Here is a 20334-nt window from a genome sequence, read left to right on the forward strand (position 1 = left end):
ATTATACGAATAGTATTTTTTAAAATCAATTTAAAAATTTAAATAAAAAAAATTTGTGTTTGATAAAATAATAAATAACTATTTAATTAAAAAATTACTTCTTTAACAAACTCAAAAAAGTAAAATCAATTATATTAATTCTTTTTTTTTCTTTTTTAATTATTGAAATATGGAAGGTTAAATTTTCACACTTAAATTCAAAAAAATAATATTTTCCTAGATAATGTATTGTTATTATTATCAGTAACAGTATTTTGCTTTAAACTTCTTCTAAATATATATATATATATATATTTGTACTATTTATTTACATGACTGGTTAAGATAAAGCAATTTGTACATTGTAACTTTACAATTATAATAAAAATTCGTAATTTATTTCTCATCACATTTTTTTAAAAAAAAAAAAAAACCTCATATGTAGGTAGGGGAATCTTTTAATGAAGCATTGCAGGCACTACATTTGGTTAAACCTGGATTATTAACTAAAGTGCAATTGGAACATTCTTGACCACCGGCAGGTTGAGGATTTATTTCACTACCTTTTATTTTCGATTTACAACACATTTCACACACACTATTACTTTTGGAATTTAAATATGTACACGTTGCACATTGCCATTTTTCTTCCTCCTCCTCATCATCGTTTAAATTAACTACCAATACTTCGATATCATCTTTTAATTTTCTTGATTTTACAATTTCTTTTTTTATTATTTTCGATTCTATTTCCTTCCTATGAGTCTTGTTAACTTTAGCATAAGTTGTATTATTATCTGGTGAATTATTAACATCAATCGATTCTTTTTCAAGTTTTTCTAAACTACCTTTGGTACTGTTACTTTCATATTTAACCACATTTAAATCCCCATAATTATTAGCATCAGTTCGATTTGTTTCTTTTGATTTTTTAATTCTTTTCTCATCGTTATTTTCACAATAGATTTTTTTACTTTGATTATTTTCAACATTGTTCCTATCTAAATTTATTTTTCTCAGTCTGTCGGCGAAATCAACTTCTGACACACTATCAGCATCAACTTCAGAGCTATAATTTTGTGACGATACGTGATTTCCTTTGGAAGATTCACCAATGGAATCTCCGATTTTCCGATATCCTTGACTTTCTAAATTCCTGTAAACGTAATCCCAATTTTCCCAAGAACCTGCTCCATCATTTTTCGCTTTGCTACTAATACACGGTTCTTGATTTTTTATTGCATCTTGGCAAGGTATTAATTTTTGCGTGGAACTATATTTCGAGTTATACGCTCGTTGCAAGTATGCTTCATTTCCATTTAAAGACATTGCCGAGTCGAATTCAATAAGCCGTCCCGTGGGTACATTGGACGGTGAAGCATACATTTCTGGATGATACGTATATCCGTTGGGTGCATAATTGTGCATGTTTATTTGAGGAGGAAAAATATATTTGTGATGATCATTGGTAGAATAAAAATCTTGCGGTTTTAACATTTGATGGGAGGGAGTATATGATGCTGATAGAGGGTACACAGCTGACGGAGGTAAAATTGGGGAAGAATTTAAAACAGGTCCATATCTTGCCTGAAGAGAAACAGAAAATGGATGACCAGGGTAATGAGTATGACTAGGATAACCGATTTGATTTTGCTTACATGTTAAATCTGAATGATGCATATAATTTTCTAGCGAATGAATTTGTTTATTATAAACCTGCTCTTCATACTGTCTTTGACAAAATTTATGAGTTAAAGAACGGATGACTTGATCAGGATTACTAATGTGGTTTTTTCTAAAATCTAAAATTTCTAACCATGCGACACAATACTGAGGTGAAAGTGTTTCCCAAATTTGTTTCATTATTTGACATTCAACATATGCTATTATGGCATCTTTGGAAACACTCGTTATCCTATCCGGATCTAAAATATCAGGTAAAGCTAAACACGAATAACCCACACGTTTGTAACCCATAGCTTCAAACATTAATTCGGCTCCGACTAAATTTTCTTCTATGTTATGTTTGTAAAACCCACAATATAACTGAAATGAATAAAATTTTTTTTTTAAATTTTAATTTTGATAACAAATTGTGTAATTATTTTGAACTGTTTGAAATTTCTGACTTTTAGATTATTTCCTTTATGAAATAAATCATGATTAATATTATTTAAAATTTAGTTAATCGACTTAAAAATCGAGTTTAATTAATCGTGAATTAAATATTGTTTGAAATACTTTTAAAATTTTAATAAAATAATAAATAAAATTATAAAAATTCAACTTGACAAACCTTTATATTTCTATATTCTTTCCTCCAGGGATGTGATATAAGATTATCAGCATATTTTCCAATGGCTTTCCAAGCAACTCCTGCTTTATAGGCACTAAAATTACTCTTCATACTGGCACTTTGATGCAAAACTTCAGCAGTTTCATGAAATGTAAATTTTGAATCATGAGGAGCTAAATATAAATATTCCCTTATATACCCTTCCAGTTTATTACGTTGGTCAATTTTTTTCAGGTTTTCATCTAATTGCAAGTAAAGTAAATGTTGTTGATCAATAAGAGCTCGAAGTTCTTTTAAAGTATCAATAAGTAACATTTTTGCCATAACTAGTTATTTTTATTTTAACAAAATACACATGGCTAAAAAAAAATATTTTTTTTTATTGTAATATATCAACAATATTTACAGATCTGAATGCAAAATAATAAAAAAAAATTAATTTAAAATATTTTGCTGTATTAATTTTTTAAAACTGCAATTGGCAAATTGTATACATACATCTATTAATTAAAACCTTCAAAAAAAACAAAAAAAAAAGGAAAAGTAAAACTAAAAAAACTTAATCATTAAAACTAAAAATAGAAATAAATACCACTTTTAAATTATACAAATAATATAATTATATTCTAAAATTAGATCTGAAATTGTGAATAATGGCAATAGTATTTACCTTACACCAAAATAGAAATTTGAATATAATGATAATAATTAATTTATTGCATTTTTAATATTAACAATTTGTATAAGGCAAATAATTAAGGCGCGTCTCAGCATTAAATCGTATATTATGTTATAAATTTTTTTTTTTTTTAAATAGAAAAATAACTTTAACTTTATACTTGAATTAACCTAGTTTGTTTATTATTAATATTTTCTACTGCTGCAAAATTCTTGGGCGTGAAAAACATATTCACAACAATCAAACACACAAAAGAAAAAGTTTAACTTTGAACGATTATACTTTGTATTTATAATCCGGGGGGGGGGGAAAAAAAAAAAAAAAAAACTCAATTGCAATAAATTATTATTTAGTACTATATTTAACTCTGATAAAAATTATTATTTGTTTTTTATTAATTAAAATTAATAAAAAACTTACAATAATTTAAAAACAAATCTACTAAACCAATGAATGTACCCTTCATTATATATACAAAAATGAATTCAGTTTTTGTATATGGTAAAAATGAAAAATAATTATTTAAAATCTTTATAAGGATATAAAATTCAATAGAAGAAAATATTAACTCAATTAAAGATTATAATTTCATTTTTTTTTTATTTAAAACCTTTCAAAAACTACAGGAAATGGAAATTTTTGTTTTAGCGACTCTAGCTCAGAACTGTAGTCATTTGTTTTTTCCTCAATAGTTTTATCATTTTTAAATTCTAAAATACATACTGGGTCTACTTCTCTTGAAAAAACAGGATCTGCTTGCATGTTGCATTCATCATTAGGTATTGATGTAAAATTCAATGGAACTTCAGCAGCCAATGATAAATTATGTCTTTTTTCATTAATTTCAGACACCAAGTTTTCTATACTAATCTCTTCTTTTTCCTCATTGAAATCCATTTTAATTTCATTTTCTTCCAATACGCACTCCCTTAATAATTTTTCTTTTTCATCGGAATAATTTTTAAAATCATCTTCGCTCTCACTGTCAAATCTTATATGATTAGGTTTTTTTACTAAATTTAACTTAGATTTTTTATTATACAATACCTGATCGCATTTAACAATATCTTTTGCACTATGTAAAAAATGTTTATTTTTCAATGATTTTGTTTTTCTCATTCTTTTCCTTTTTTTTTTTTTGCCGGTAACTTCTTCAACAAAACTTCCGTCAATTTCCAAATCTCTACTTTCTTCTGCATTTTTTGTTTCCCTGGTAGAATATGAGTCTAGATAAGAGTTATTTTTAAAACTACTATCTTGATTTTTTATATTTACTCTTAAATTTTCAAGGACTTCAGCAACTGAAAATGGCTTTTTGAATTTAGAAAATTTATTTTTACCTTTAGATTCGTTCACGACTGGAGAAGAAGTAAGGACAGGACCGGGGGAAACGTTTCTTTTTTGTACAGACGTGTTAATTTCAGATCCTACCATATTTGATTTATCAATTAAATTCTCTGTGCTTGCATTTGAGTTATCACATAAAAATGTACAACTTTCTCTATCTTTCTTCAATGTGTTTCTCACTTGATTTTCCACATTCATTTCCGTATTTGATTCATCCGTATCAATTTTAGATTCATTACCAATACTAACTTTAGATTCGTCCAAGTCACACAAAATGCTATATTCCTTGATATTGTTAACATTTTTAAAACTTGAACATGAATTGAAATTAGAATTTTTATGCATTTTTTTCAAGCTGTCTTGAGAAGAATTTTTCAATGGCTTATTCGACAGACTCAGACTTTTAATTTTCTCAGAATTTATTACATTCGGATATGTATTTAATTGGTGTTTAGTTCGAGTATCGAAGACATCAGCATAATCTGTCACTTTATTTTCCATAAGTTTAGATAAACTATTTTGAGATTTGGTCAACAGTGAGGATTTATTCAGTTCAATTTCTAAATTATTCGTTTGAAAATTAGAATGACTAGAAGAAGTTTTCGTTTTTAAATTTTTCAATGGATTGTCTTCGTATTCTGTAAACACTCCCTTAGCAAAATCATTCTTAGATTCGGAATCAAAATTATGTCCCAATGAATTTCCAAAACTTAAATTTTTCGATAATTGTAAGAGTTGATGTGATTCATTTATGGATCGATTCAATGAACAAAATTTATCATCTATTTTTAAAAGTTTATGAGCCATTATTTTAGGTATTTTAACTTCATTCCAATAGGTATAAAAATCGAAACCTTTAAATAAGTTTTTATTAAATTCAGTATGTTTGCATCTATTAGTTTTACAAGACTTTAACCTGAAAATACATGTATAAAATTAAAAATATGGATTAAACCGAAACTGATAATATAAATAATAATAATAATAATAAAAAAAAAAAAAACACTTGAATGCTTACTGAAAATTTTTAAGAGTAGATAATATCATAATATCTTCTAAATCGTGAATAATAGTATTATTATGAGTAAGATACAAACAATAATCTATAGAAAAAACCCAACGTATCCATTCGATTAATTCATAAACAATAGACATTTTTCCACTATCAACAAGCATTGTGAATTGAGATTCATCGTCGTTTAATATTTTAACCAAATTGACGGTAATAACAAAAGACTTATTAATAGTATCCATAATTTAAATGTATCGAAAATTAATTTTTTTTAAAAATTATTATAAAAAGTCAAAATTTTAATAACCAAAAAATATTTTTTATATTTTTCTTTTTCTTTTTTGCTCTTTTTTTTTTTTTTTTTATTTTATTTACAATTAAATTTAAAAATGTAACGTAAATTTTTTTTTATTTATGAAATGATATGAGAGTTACCAACTTAACAGCGTGATTAGAATCAATCAAAAACGCGCGCCAACTTTACATTTTTTACATTTTAAACAATAATCAAAACAAATCAATCAATTTACTTTTAATAAGTTTTAATATATACAAATAATAATTCTTAAAAAATGGAATCCTTTCAAATGAAACAAGTGAGTTTAATTAAAAATTTAATCTCTTATTATCTTTAAAATCTTTTATTTTTATTTTAATTAAAATATTCCAATAATAACATAAAATTTTTTGCCTGTTTATATTTTTAAAAGTTTTCAGTAATGAATACCTTCAAGTGATTAAATATTATGAAAAAATATTTTATTATTTATACAAGGATGTAAATGAAAGACAATTATGTATTTAAAATAAAAAAAAAATTACATTTTTTTGGATTTCATTTTTAGATTTTGACCGATCCTACATTGGAAAAACATTTACAAGGGCATAAATCATGGGTAACATCATTAAGTTTTTCTCCAGATACATCCCAATTGGCTTCCGGAAGTAAAGATCACTCTTTGATGATATGGATTTTAAAAGAAAATACTCGAGCTTACAAGTATATATTTTTATATATTTTTTTTTCCCCCACAATATTATTTTTAACAAACTGATAATATTAATTTGAGCATTTTTTTAGGTTCTTGGGTCATAAAGATATAGTTACTGACATTTGTTTTTCGCCAAATGGTAACCTCATAGCTTCATCATCTTATGATCGAACAGTAAGACTTTGGATACCTAAACTCAAAGGAGATTCGACCGAATTTCAAGCTCATTTAAACGTGGTTAGATCTGTTCATTTTTCAAATGATGGAAAAAATTTAGTAACAGCATCTGATGATAAATCTGTCAAGGTGTTTACTCAGAAATTTTTTAATTAATGTGAATGATTATAAAAATTTTTATTAAATGACCATTTTTTGTGCTTCTGTGTCAGGAATGGACAGTTCAAAGAAGAAAATTTGTTTCCAGTTACACGGGGCATAAAAATTGGGTTAGGTGCGCTAGGTTTTCACATGATTCTTCCATTATTGCTTCAGCATCAGATGACAAAACTGTAAAATTGTTCGATAGAAGAACAGGAAACTGTTTTCAAACTTTTATCGATCTCAAAGGTATGATTTATGTGAGTTTGCTTAAACTCTTAAGTTTTTTATATCCACATGTTCTCATTATGGCGATTTTTCCATATTTCCATAGGAATGCCACAAAAAGTTGCATTTCATCCGAGTGATATATGCATTGCAGTCGCGTTAACCAACAAAACAATCAAGTTATATGACTTGAGACTAAATAAACAATTACAATTGTACAAATGTCATGAAAAAGAAGTTAACAGTGTTGAATTTCATCCATGTGGTAATTATTTATATTCAGTTTCAGGAGACAGTACTCTAAAGGTAATTACAGGAATATCAAACTCAAGCAAGCGAGAAACTATATTTTATTTAACCATGTTTATTTCAGGTAATCGATTTATTAGAAGGACGCCCCATTTACACTCTCAAAGGTCACGAAGGATCAGTACTTTCCATAACGGCATCAAAAGATGGTAACTACATAGCATCTGGAGGATCAGATAAACATATACTAGTGTGGAAAGCAAATTTCGAACTCGTGAAAAATACCGATTCATTCCTTAAAGACGAAATGCAATCATTAGATAGTAAATTATTACAATTTAAAGATGTGTCACCCGAACCTGAGGATTCGTTTAATTTTGTAAGAAAATTGATGATGACGTTAAAATGAAAAATTCTTCTGTTATTCTAATTCGTTTCCCTTGTTTCGTTTCAGGACAATTTTTTACTTTCCGAAAATAAGGAAAACGATCCGAAAGTTTCCAATGCAATAATAAATAGAGAGTATTTAAATCAAGAGTCATTGTCATACCAAGATAAATCCAGCAAAATCGACACGCTCATTTCAAAAATAAATAATTTAAGTGACGCAATGTTAAACATGGACGCGAGATTAAAATTAGTTGAAAAAAAATGCAACGAATTTTCTGAATCTTTAAACAAAATAAAATCGTAATTTGAAATGTAATTCCAAATTTTAGAATCGCTTACTTAATCGATTTCTCATTAAATGTTGTAATGAAAATATTTTTTTTCTCTCTCTTCTTTAATATAATAAATAATATTTAATTAAATTTTTACCTTTATCGATTTAAAAGATTCCTTTCGTTGAAACCATTCCATTGTTTCCATTTTAAAAAACCTTTTTTTAACTTTCCCATAATAAATATTTAAGCAAATTCTTCCTCCATGGTTCACACAATATAATTAATTTTTTTCGATAAATGTTGAATTATCCACATTTAATTTGATCTTTTTTTAGTGACTTTCATAAACATAACCATAACTAAAAAAATTATTATAAAAATTTATTTAAAATTGTTATGATTAATGCTTTGGCGAAAAAGTTTGAAAAAAAAGAAATTTACTCACAAATAAAAATAATCATAACGAAAAATATTAAAACCCACATCCAACACCTCCAAGCTCTTTTATTATGTTCTTCTAGTTTACTCGATTCAATTTTTAATCTATTTAAATTTTTATCAGCTAAATTTGTAGATTTTTGAAGTGTCTGTAAATAAAAATAAATATTTTATAATCATTTTTTTTTCCAACAGAAAAATATCTTGTGAAGGCCTGTCGACGACAGGAAATGTTTTACGTTAAAACACTTTTGCCTATTGAAAAAAGTAATCAAATAACAGAATTAAAGAAAAAAAAAGTTTAATTACTTCAATATCCTTTTTAATTATTGTATTTGCTACTTTGGTTTGTTCTTTTAAATCTCTCGTCAAATGTAACATATTGCTAACTATGTTTTCTTGTACAACTTGATGATATTTAATAACAGAATCAACATCTTCTCCAGTTGATTTTTCAAATTTTCTATGTCTCACTTCATTTTTATTTGCTGTAAAAATAAAAAAAATGATTTCCAGTAAATTAATTATAAAAAATATCTGTTAATTTCTTTGATATTTACCTGGCTCTGTACTAAACAATTCATTTCTCATATCTAAATAATTTTTCGATGTATTTTTTTGAACAATTTCTAAACAAATATTTCCATTTGATGTTGCTATACCATGAGGCATCATTTGTAAAGCCACACCTCTTTTTTCTACATTATCCTTAAATAAATAAATAAATAAAATCATTTACATTTGACTGAATATTTGAATGAGTAAACAATTAAGAAAAATTCTTACTATTTTTTGTGAATCGACTAATTTTTTTAATAAATCTATTCTTCTGCCATATTCTTTTAATACTTCTGGATCTGGTTTTCTAAAAGAAAAAAATTTTTTTTTTTTAACCGTTTTCAATTCATGACAACTTATTCGCTATTGATAAAATACAGCATTACTTATTAAACTTACTTGGATTTTTTTTGCAATTCTTGTAACATTTCTGATAATGCTTCAACATACTAAAAAAAACCAAATATGAAATAAAACTTTCATTTGATTTAATTCGAAAATAATTATTAAAATACCTTTTCTAATTTCCAATCCGATGTTGCTAAATCATCCGTACTTAATGCTTCCGTACATTTTAAAAGTCTTTTGATATTAATTTCGAGTCTCGAAACTATCATTTTTAATTCATTAAAATTTATTTATCACAACTCTTTAACACAAAGTTAATCACTTGTTGACGTGCAGTTTCCCGAATCTATTGCCACGACTTTGTACACGAATGTAATTTTTAATAAATTCCCGCCAAGTTAACGAAAACTCGGAATAAATTTTTAAATTCCATCAAGAACGATTAAATAAAAAAAAAAAAAAAAAAACATTTGTATTTATAAAAATAAAATTTTATATTTAAAAAATAATTTATATTTAAAATCAAAAATTTATAAATTCCATTTATATTTCTAAACTAAATAATATTCCCCGTATTTTACAAACGTATTTGATTCCCATGTAAAATTAACAAATGATTGATTGATTAATAAATTTTTTTATAAAAATTATAAACTTGGAATTACATGATCCTTATTTTTAATTAAACTATCTACGGCTTTGCAATAATCCGTTCCAGTCATCCATTCTTCAATTTCTTCGACACTTTAAAAAAGAAAAAAAAATTTAAATACGTTAAACGTATTTTGATTGAGATTTAAATTCCCCCCCCCCGGCCCCCCGGGGGATAGTACTCACGTTCTTGGTACGACCGTTAAATTTTCCACTCCTTTTTCGGTTATGACGACATCGTCTTCGATTCGAACTCCGCCGAAATTCCAAAAACGTTTGATTGCTTTCGGAACCAAAAATTTATTTTGTTTTGGATTTGCCAAAGCTTTTTCTAAAATCTAAAATAAATAAAAACGGAAAAACTTGGAATCGTAAAGATTTACGCGATGCTATTTTATAAAATTTTCAACAAAAGTATACCCAAGGAATAAAGTAACATCCGGGTTCGACGGTTAAAACCATTCCAGGTTCCAAAATCCGAGCTGTTCTCAACGAGCTGAAACCCGCCGCTTCCGGTCTTTCGGGAGTTCCTTCCATGTATCCGCCGACATCGTGGACGTCGCATCCCATCAAATGACCCAAACCGTGAGGTTGAAACACAGCCCCTAGTTCTGCTTCAATCATTTCGGAAACGTCACCCGTCAAAAGTCCTCCTTCTTTCAATTTCGTCAGCATTACTTTATTGGCTTTGAAATGCATGCGACACCACGAGACACCCGGTTTCGCTTTTGACAAAACGGCATCTCTCGCCGCCAAAACAGCATTGTAAATGAGTTTTTGATCATCCGTGAAAATTCCGTTCGCCGGAAAAGAACACGTTATGTCCGACGCGTATCCGCAATAAGAACAACCCATGTCGAACAAACTAGCAAAAAAAACGAAAATTAGAAAAGGTTTATCTAATACCACGATGATTTTGAACAAACAAATGTTTACCACATGTCGCCATCACGTATCGTTCTATCGTTCGGTGCACCCGCATGACCATAATGAAGTATGCTTCCGTTGATTCCGCTTCCACATATGCAAGTGTAACTAACGTGCCTGCATCCACCGACGAAATAACAATAATCCAGGAAAATCGACTCGCATTGATATTCTTTCATTCCCGGTTTTATCCTTCTCATCACTTGTTTGTGTGCCTCCGAGGAAATGCGATTCGTGTACCTGATCACTTCGATTTCTTGCGGAGTTTTTATCACTCTCCTACGATACAACGACAAATATTATTATTATTAATAATAATAATAATAATAATAAAACAATTCAAATATTAAATTAACGATAATGGAAATCAAACGGAAACGTTTAAAAAAATATCCGGGAGGGGGAAGAAGGGAGGGGGTGGGGGAAAGGGGAATTTTTGTTGAAAAAACCTTTTGAAATTTCTTTTTTATCATAATTGATAAATTTTAATACAATCATCATCATCATCATCATCATTATTTTCTATCATTTTTTTATTATTCCCGTTAATAAAAGCAATACTCGTGCCACGTTAAATTTTTGAGGTAAAAAAAAAAAAAAAAAAAAAAAAATGGCTGAAAAACTAAATAAATAAAAAGAAAATAAGAAGAAGAAGAAAAATAAGAAAATTGATATAAAAATTCAGTTTTTTTTAAAAAAAAAAAAAAAAAAAAAAATGACATATATATATAAATATATATAAATAAATATAAATAAACGTAAATATATATATACACAAATAACATATACACGCACACACACACACATTTACATAATACATGGTAACTTGAAGCTTTTAATTATTTAAATTTGGTAATTAATAAATAAATTATCAACACGTCATGCCATCATCATTCGTTACATACTAAAAAATTTACACGTTTGGAGACTTTCGCGGGTTTTTTTTTTTTTTTTTTTTTTTTTTTTTACGTATATATATACAAACATCATTGTTCTTCTTGTTCTGCTGCTACGATGGAAAAGCTTGTTCTGCAGACGACATTTGAACTTTTAAATAATTTTTAAGTCCGCATTCGTCTGACAAAAGTGAATTAACGTTATTGTAATCTAAATCCACGACGTTTAAACCTAAATATCTCAAATGTCTTTTTCTCATAACTTGAGATCCTATGAGAAATTGACCGGTCGAATCGTAATGTTCCGGAAGGTGAATGAGGAGTGCGGTAAAATCGTTCCACGAATCCGACGAATGCAACATGGAGGGTTTCCCTTTCGGATGTATGATTATGTCGACGACGTATAATTCGTTGAGTGGTAAATTTTTTAAAACGACGGCCGACGCCAAACTCTTTTCAGGTTCGATGAGACCGGGTAAAATTTCCAACAAGTGATCGGACACGTTTTGAAGTCTCGCATCTCGCGTGATCAAATTCGAGGGAGAATCGGGAAGCAACAGGGGACCCTGATAGTGTTTACATTCCAACGTCAGCGCCGCATCCAGCAATTTCAATTTTGTCCTTATCAAGTATATGTGTTGCGTGTCCTTGAACGAATGAAGCCTGTCCAGAAAATAAGGATTGAATATTTTGGCTATGAATTTAATGGGGTGTTTTTCTAGGAAAACGAACGACAGCATTATATCGAGTGCATCCTCAGAATATAAATGCACAAATTTTTCCATCAATTCTTCTTCCAGAACTTTCCAAAAAATCTCTTGATTGCAGGGTAAGTAATTGAGGTTACCAAATGGCAAGAAAATGGATTTGAGAACCAGGGGCGTCATGTATTTGGCATTGGCGACAAAATACTCACTGCAAGAATTAAATATCGAAGGATTTCTTATTTTATACTTGTTACAGTAATCCATGATGACAGCAATGAGCTCTGGATTTTTTATGTCCAGCTTTTTCGATGACAAATATTTTTCAATCGCTTGCACAACATCTTCATCCGAATAAGGCAATTCCATGAAACCTTCAATGACTGCTCCCAAATCTTCTTCGTTTGTATCGAGAACTTTTATGAACAACCAATTTGACAAACACCTAATTATGCTCAGCGGAAATTCTTTTATCTCATTCAAAATGGACAATATTTCAGCTATGTTGTCTCCTTTCAATTTTAAAAAAACAACTTCAATTTGTTTTTGTAGTATTTTTAAAAACAATGCTCTGCTCAAATTCACATGAATCAATATTCTAAAAACTTCCATTATCGTTTTTTCATCGATTTCATTTTGTTTTTCAATAACACCTACCCATAATTTATCGATATCAAATTCATTGCCAGACAGTAATAAGGATCTTGCTGATTTGCAAATTTCAGATATGCTAAATCTGTCATCTGCTATCCTTATCAAAACTTCATCGCATAGTTTTTGCCTGATGGAAAGTACATTTTCCCCTGTCATGTCTTCGCTCACCAATTGCAAAGCTTCTAAAATTATACTATTCTCGTTGCTCGTCACGATAATATCAATGAGATTATTGAGTGCAGCACTGTTTTTCTCGCTGTCGAATTCGTCATCCTCTAGGAAAGCTTCGAATTTACGTTTGAAATCTTTGCAATTTTCAAATTTGACGACGGTTTTCAAGGCTTCCAATGCGACCGCAGGAGTTATTTCCGTCGGCGGTATTATTTCCAATAGGGAAAATACATTTTTCGGAGTGAAACATTTGTTGAAACCCTCGATCATTTCTTTAATGTTTTTATCATGGAATTCGTTTGTAAAATTTTCAACGTCTTTTGAATTTTTTTTTTTTTTTTTTTTCAAAGAATCAAAATCCGGAACTTGAGTCTCGGTTATTTTCCTCACTATGACGGGCAATTCTTGTATTCCCATATTATCCTCGAGTAATAATGCGGATTCGCCAATGATTTCGTTGCAAGTGGACCTCATGCATTTTTGATTATTCCACAACAAGAGTAATTGTTTATACGGACAAAGCCAATAATTTCCCTTTGCGAGTACTTTACTCCGACTCCCGATCAACAATGTATATTTTAACAATTGCAATAAACGCGAATGCATTTTTCAAATGCGAAAACTCCGCTTGATTAAGCGCGAAAGCACTGAAATTTAGTAAAATCCTACGATTATATCAACAACAAAAGCCTCCATCTTTAAATAAGTCACCTTGTAAGCTCGGATTCAACTTCGGGTTTTTTCCCCGGCAAACTTCGGATATCATCGTATTATTATTTTTTTTTTTTCCCCCACGTTGGCGATGGCGATTTTAACCGTTTACGACGAGTTTATTAATCAATAGTAAACAAAATAAAAAACATTAAATTCATTCGAGCGAAAACAATTTTTTTTTTTTTTTTTTTCCACAGCCTTTTCGAAATAATGTATGTGAAAATGATTGGATTCGGTAATATATATATAAATATACGCCATTAAACTTTTTTAGAAAATACTTACAATTCGGTTATTATCGGATAAAGAAGCTTACAATCCGTTTGGAACCTGAAACAAAAATGAAAATGAAATGGATTTTATTTATTCATAGAAACAAATACAAAATAACGTAATAAAGCTAAAGAATATATAATCCGTTTAAAAATTTTTATTCTGACTACCGCCATGATTAAATAAATGGCTAATCTATAAATACCACGTGTTTTTACGTCATTTCTTTCCACCTCCCCTCTACCTCTCCCAACTCGTTTGCAAGCACAGGTATCACAACAACAACAACAACAACAACGACGTTACCTTGTGGGGGGAATTTGCCACGAATAAAACAAGATTTTTTTTTTTTCAATGGAAAAATGAGTTTGTGTTGCGTTACGAATGTGCTTAATCAAAAAAAAAAAACCCTCCGACAATTTCATTCAATTGAAAGGAAAAAATTTTTTTTGTTTTTCTCGGAAAATTCCCCCTCCCCCCTACTCCCTGCCTCCCTAAATAAATTTACATTTAAACGCCGAGGGGTAAAAAAAAAAAAAAAAATTAATTCGACTTACTCATCGATCCCATCAAAAACAGCTGGATTCATCGTTAGATTGCTGTCGGTATTAAGACCGGACTGAAAATAAAAGAAAATGATAATGATAATAATGATAATAATAATAATAATAATAATAATAATAATAATAATAATAATAATAATAATAATAATAATAATAATTTATTTTTCTTTCTTGAAAAAAAAAAAAAAAATTCAAAAGGTATATTCATCATTCACATACCAAAAGATAATTAATTACCAATTAATTTGAAAACTCATTTTCATTTCATTCATTCATTCATTCATTCATTATTATTATTATTAATAGAAAAAAGACTAATTAAAAAGAATTTTTGCTCGTTATTGCGAGCAAAAAAAAAAAAAATAAATGTTTAATAATTTACGATTTTATCGGTTTAAGAATAAGAAAAAAACCATAAAAAACATAAAAAAAAAAAAAAAAAGGCTAATAAAATTTTTAATAAAAGTCCGACAATTTTCTTCGACGAATTCAAGGATGGAAACGAAGAGGAAGGGGGGGGGAGGAGAAGGAGGAGGAGGAGGAAAAAAGCGGGGGATAAGGAAAAAAAACAACAACAACAACTGAACTTTTCATTTGGGTGATAATAGGAAAACAATCGTTTCGTTACGTTTCAAGGAATTTGCAACAATGATAACATCATTTAAACTAGTGATTTTCCTATTAAAAACGTTTCCACCTTGAAAACAAAAAAAAAAAACAAAAACAAAAACAAAAACAAACGTAATCTAATGAATGAAAACAATCGTGGATTTCGTTCGTTCGTTCGTCGTCGTCGTTATGTAAGATCGCAACAAACAACAACAACAACAACAACTCTCGAATGAAACATTCAAAAACAGTTTTATCAAAAATTATTATTATTATTATCAACACGCATTACGTACAACAACTGCGTGAAGTGCGATTTGTTTCTTTCATTATGGAGGTTCGAAAAAGTAAAAAAAATTTTTTTTCTTTTTTTGCCATGTTTTCACAAACATTTCATTTTACGCAATTGCGTGCAATGCAATTTTTTTTTTTTTTTTTCAATTTCGAATCGTCGTTTCCCTCCCTCACCTCTCCCTCCCCCTTCCTCATTGTTTTACAAACCAATGAATGAGACCATTCGAAATCATTTTACCGTTGACAATAATTTTTAAAAAAAATTTAAAACGCTCTTATCGTTATCGTTTGCAAATAATAATAATAATAATAATAATAATGAAAAGGTTATTGAACCCATATAGAAAACAAACGACGACGATCCTGGCGGAGAATCGCGCATTTACGCACCGTGCAATGTGTGACACGAGGGTGACACGAGGACGATGAAGCTTTAAATTTCATTTGAAAATTTATTCGGGAAGATCGGGATGCGAATGCAACAGCAACAACAACAACAACAACAACAACAACAACAGCAACAACAACAACAACAACAACAACAACAACAGCAACGACACGATTCGTACGGTGCGTACGTGTGAACAAACAAACACCCGTTTTTAAATTACACGTATAAATAAATCCTGCATCGTTTTAATTTTTAACAGGAAATAAATAATTTCCCCCTCCTCCTTCTTTCCCCTTATATCCCTCCTTTCCTTTCCCCCCGTCCTCCGAAATCACTTTTTGTTCTCGACCATTCAAATACTTTAGCTCAAACTCTCTTGTTTGAAAACAAAAACAAAAACAATAACAAAAAATTGCAAACGTGATTTTAAAACGAGCTAAATAATAATAATAATAATAATAATAACAATAACAACAACAAATAATAATAATAATAATAATAACAAATCGTTGGCACGTATTCTATAAATTAATAAAAAGTAATGATTTGCAATTTATATATAAAAATTACGATGTCAATGCAATTGTTTAAAAAAAATTTAAAATAAAAAACAAAACAAAACAAAACAAAATGGTTTCCATTTTTTTTGCTTTTTTTTGCTTTTTTTTCATTTTTTTTTTTTTTTTTCATATTTTTTTTAAACAAGCGACAGCAAATTGACGGAGCTAAAAAAATAAATAAATAAATAAATAAAATTATGTATTAATAAATAAATAAATAAATAAATAAATAAAATTCACATCGTCCCATATCCAAATTGCTAACAATTCAGCAAAAATTTAATTGCAATTCGTTTTTTATTAAAATTTTCTTTATTTATTTTTTCAATAAATCTTTAATTTTAACAACAAACAACAAACACAACAACAACAACAACAACAAATTTAATAATCAATTGCCAAAAACGAAACGACAAACGACAAAAAATAACAAAAAAAAAAATTTTTTTTTTTTTTTGCAGACAAACGACAATAAAAAAACAAAAAACCTAGAAATGGTTATCATTACCGGAAATACAACAACAACAACAACAACAACAACAAACAATACAAAAAAATAAAATAAATAAATGACGTGAAAAATTTTTTTTTTTTTAACAATCGTAAATAATAATAATAATTACATTCACACACATACACAAAAAAAAAAAACTTTCCTAAATTAATAGAAAAGTTTTTTTTTCCTTTTTTTTTTTTTTCCGGCATTATTGTCATTTTATTATTATTATTATTATTATTATTATTATTTATATTATTATTATTATTATTATTTATTTTATAGCGATAGATAAATAATGTTTTACACCATTATTATATCAATGAAACAAATTATTATTTATCAAAGAATTCCATTCGAAAATAATAATAATAATAATAATAATAATAATAATAATAATAATAATAATAATAATAATAATAATAATAATAATAATAATAAAATTGTTGACATTTTTCATAGATGATATATATTATTATTTTTCCTGGTAGGGAACAAACACACGCAAAAAAATTTGTAGCTTTTGAACCTTAAACGCAAACATTTTCACATTCTAACGGGAAATCAATCGCGAAAGATTCTAAATAAATAAATAAAACCGCAATTTATTTGAAAAAAAGGTTCGAGAGGTTCGAGAGGAAAGGTTAATCGACAAATTTATAAACTCCGTTAATTGAATTTCAATTTTAAATGGTTTCGTTGCCACGCATAAAGCGGTAAATTTGTGCGTGTAATAAAATCATCATCATCATCATCATCATCATCATTATCCTTTTGATCGTTCCTTGTCAATTTCAAAGGTTCGAAAACTCCTTTGATTCTAATATCATCATAATGATTATTTACGGTGAGAGAGAGAGAGAGAACATCATAATAATAATATGTAAATATTTAAATTAATAATTTGCATATAAATTTCATTTTGAAATGTTATTAATGAACCGTGTGGGGGAGGCGGGAAGGGGGAGGTGGAGGGGGAGTGAAGGGGGAGAAGAACTTTAAATCGACAGGTATTTAATTTTTTTTTTTTTTTTTTTTTTTTTTAAATTTCTGTGCGTCATTCATTTTCACGTCATTCATATTTGTAAGCAAACGTGGTGGTGATGGAAAAATTATGTAGAATTTTGTTCAAACCCTTTGCAAAACTTAACCCTTAGAAAGGGAGAAGGGATGACCCTTTTAAGGTTTAAAAATTAAGCACTTGAAAAAAGGTCATAAATTTACTTTTCTTTTTGTCTTACATCGATTAATTATTTTGTAAACGAACGCATAATAACAATTTAACGTGTTCCAAATAAGAATTTTAAAGTGGACAAAAGAATTGCGTAATGTAGTGTGTGCGTGCGTGCGTGTGTGAACAAACTTAAAGTTACCAAATATTATGGCATGTTCGTGCTGCCGAGCGAGCTGGCTTACTTTTAAACAAAACAAATAATAACTTAAAAAAAAAAAAAATACCGACCGAAAGTAGTTGATATAAAAGGGCAAAGTAAGCACATTTTGCCAAAGGAAAAATCATAACAAAAAAAAATAAACGTGTCAAACCGAAAAAGAAAATTCTTCGAATGTGACTTAACCTAGAAATGACGTAACATTTTCAAATGAAAAATTTTTTTTTTTATAGGGAAAAAGGCAGAGAGTGGCAAAGGGGGGGAAAAAAAAAATCAAACAAACCAGAATAGTTATAAACCAGAAAGGGAAACTTCTGTGACGTAAAATGGCGTCTGGAAGACACCAGACATCGACTTATTCTATATCAATGATAGATAACCCCTCAAAAAAAAAAGTAGTGCCAACTTTGCAAATTGAAAACTTCGAACTTGAGGAAACCACGTGATAAATTAAGGAAAAATAAAAAGGCGTATAGATAGTGTAGTTTTTCCATCATCGACACAAACATTTACAACCCTTAAAAATGACAAGGAAAATAATAATGATAACTATAAGAGTTTTCATGCTCACGAGAAAAATTTAAAAAAAAAAAAAAAAAAAACAAATTAACCTTTGACCTAAATCAATACGCAATAAAAGGCGTAAAATAAATTAATAACAAACAAAACAATTTTTTTTTTTTTTTTTCATCGTTACCAACATTAAAAAATTCGCGTATTCGTGCGTATAAATCCGTTTGTGTGTTTATGGATGCGTATGGGTGCGTATGTGCGTTACTACGTAATACTTCATAATGAATGATTCGTTTGAAAAATGTTTATATTAAAAAAAAAAAAGAAAAAAAAAAAAAAAAAAAAGGTGAATGACATCACAAATAAATATGATTATTTTGCGTTCGACATATTTTTTCCTTTTTTTTTTTTTTTCGTATTAACAAAAATAAGCAGGAATCGCACGTAATAATTAAATCGTTGTGAGAGTACACAAAAAAAAAAGGTTCATTTTATTTTTTATTTTATTTCCTCAAGTCGAATTTTTTATGGTGATACCGTAAAATTAAACCTTTTTATTATTATTATTATTACTTTTTTAAGCGAACGCCACGTTCGTTAAAAAAAAAAAAAAAAAAAGTTATAAAAACAAAAAAATACACGAATACGTTATTTTAAAACGAATATATTGACGACTGACGATGAAGAAAGACTATTGATGACGTAACAACAACAACAACAACAATAACGACAACAACAGCAATAACATTAATAAAATCATTTCTCGTTTACGCCTTTTTTTTTTTCTTGTATTTTTCCTCGTCGTGATTCACAACCGTAAAAATGATTTAAAATCCATAAAAAAAAATAAAAAAAAAATTAAACAAATAAGAAAATCTCATTTACCCACGCACGCACGCACGCACGCACGCACGCACGCACGCACATTCGTTTATCGATTCTTTTAAAAAATCAATATTTATGGATGTCATCCCAGATCTAACCTAAGGTTTAATTCATTACCTAAAATATATTTAAATGACTCAGTGTAAACACTTAAATGAGATAAAAAAAGATGACGATTTCATCGTGTGACGTTCTCAAGAGAGAGAGAGAGAGAGAGAGAGAGAGAGAGAGAGAGAGAGAAAACTCATATGGGAAAACTTTCTTTAGCGCAAAATAATTAATTTCTGCAAATAGGGAAATAACATCAATTCAGATTTTGTGTCAAATCATCGATTGCTCAATGCAACAACCCTTTTCCGAACGTTGAACCCAAACAACCCCTAAAATATTATTACGTTCGTTCCAAAAAAACAAAAAATACGGAAATAACGAACGAATTTAAAAAAAAAAATAAATGTAAATAATTTTTGCGAATCGTGTGCAAATCACAACCCTGATGAGAGAGGAGTTCCTACAGGAAGAAAAACAACGTC

General features: G+C 28.4%; 4 protein-coding genes across 4 annotated transcripts in view; 1 reads left to right on the forward strand and 3 right to left on the reverse strand.

The window, feature by feature from the left end:
* Positions 1–414: 414 nt before the first annotated feature.
* Phum_PHUM308730 (spermatogenesis-associated protein 2/tamozhennic, putative) lies at positions 415–5555 on the reverse strand (the record flags this gene model as incomplete). The annotated part of the gene is made up of 4 exons (XM_002427257.1): positions 415–2025; positions 2276–2601; positions 3620–5217; positions 5320–5555. The coding sequence occupies 4 exons, from the start codon at positions 5553–5555 to the stop codon at positions 415–417; spliced, it is 3771 nt and encodes a 1256-aa protein (XP_002427302.1).
* A 650-nt stretch (positions 5556–6205) lies between these two features.
* On the forward strand, positions 6206–7794 carry Phum_PHUM308740 (G-protein beta WD- 40 repeats containing protein, putative; the record flags this gene model as incomplete). Its single annotated transcript, XM_002427258.1, has 6 exons — positions 6206–6258; positions 6395–6611; positions 6695–6872; positions 6958–7157; positions 7225–7479; positions 7555–7794. 6 exons carry the CDS (start codon positions 6206–6208, stop codon positions 7792–7794), a joined length of 1143 nt encoding a protein of 380 aa, XP_002427303.1.
* Positions 7795–8202: 408 nt separating this feature from the next.
* Phum_PHUM308750 (uncharacterized protein) lies at positions 8203–9378 on the reverse strand (the record flags this gene model as incomplete). The annotated part of the gene is made up of 6 exons (XM_002427259.1): positions 8203–8352; positions 8513–8691; positions 8764–8911; positions 8990–9068; positions 9161–9210; positions 9277–9378. 6 exons carry the CDS (start codon positions 9376–9378, stop codon positions 8203–8205), a joined length of 708 nt encoding a protein of 235 aa, XP_002427304.1.
* Positions 9379–9942: 564 nt separating this feature from the next.
* Phum_PHUM308760 (Xaa-Pro dipeptidase, putative) overlaps positions 9943–20334 on the reverse strand; it is a gene marked incomplete at both ends in the record, with an annotated part of 40378 nt that continues 29986 nt past the window's right edge. Inside the window, 5 exons of the mRNA XM_002427260.1 lie at positions 9943–10098; positions 10181–10625; positions 10697–10966; positions 14112–14156; positions 14657–14718. Coding sequence (XP_002427305.1) covers positions 9943–10098; positions 10181–10625; positions 10697–10966; positions 14112–14156; positions 14657–14718 — 978 coding nt within the window. The remainder of the gene's footprint in view (positions 10099–10180; positions 10626–10696; positions 10967–14111; positions 14157–14656; positions 14719–20334) is intronic.

Source organism: Pediculus humanus, genomic scaffold (genome assembly GCF_000006295.1).
Source record: "Pediculus humanus corporis 1103172107708 genomic scaffold, whole genome shotgun sequence".
In the NCBI taxonomy this organism is placed as follows: domain Eukaryota; kingdom Metazoa; phylum Arthropoda; class Insecta; order Psocodea; family Pediculidae; genus Pediculus; species Pediculus humanus.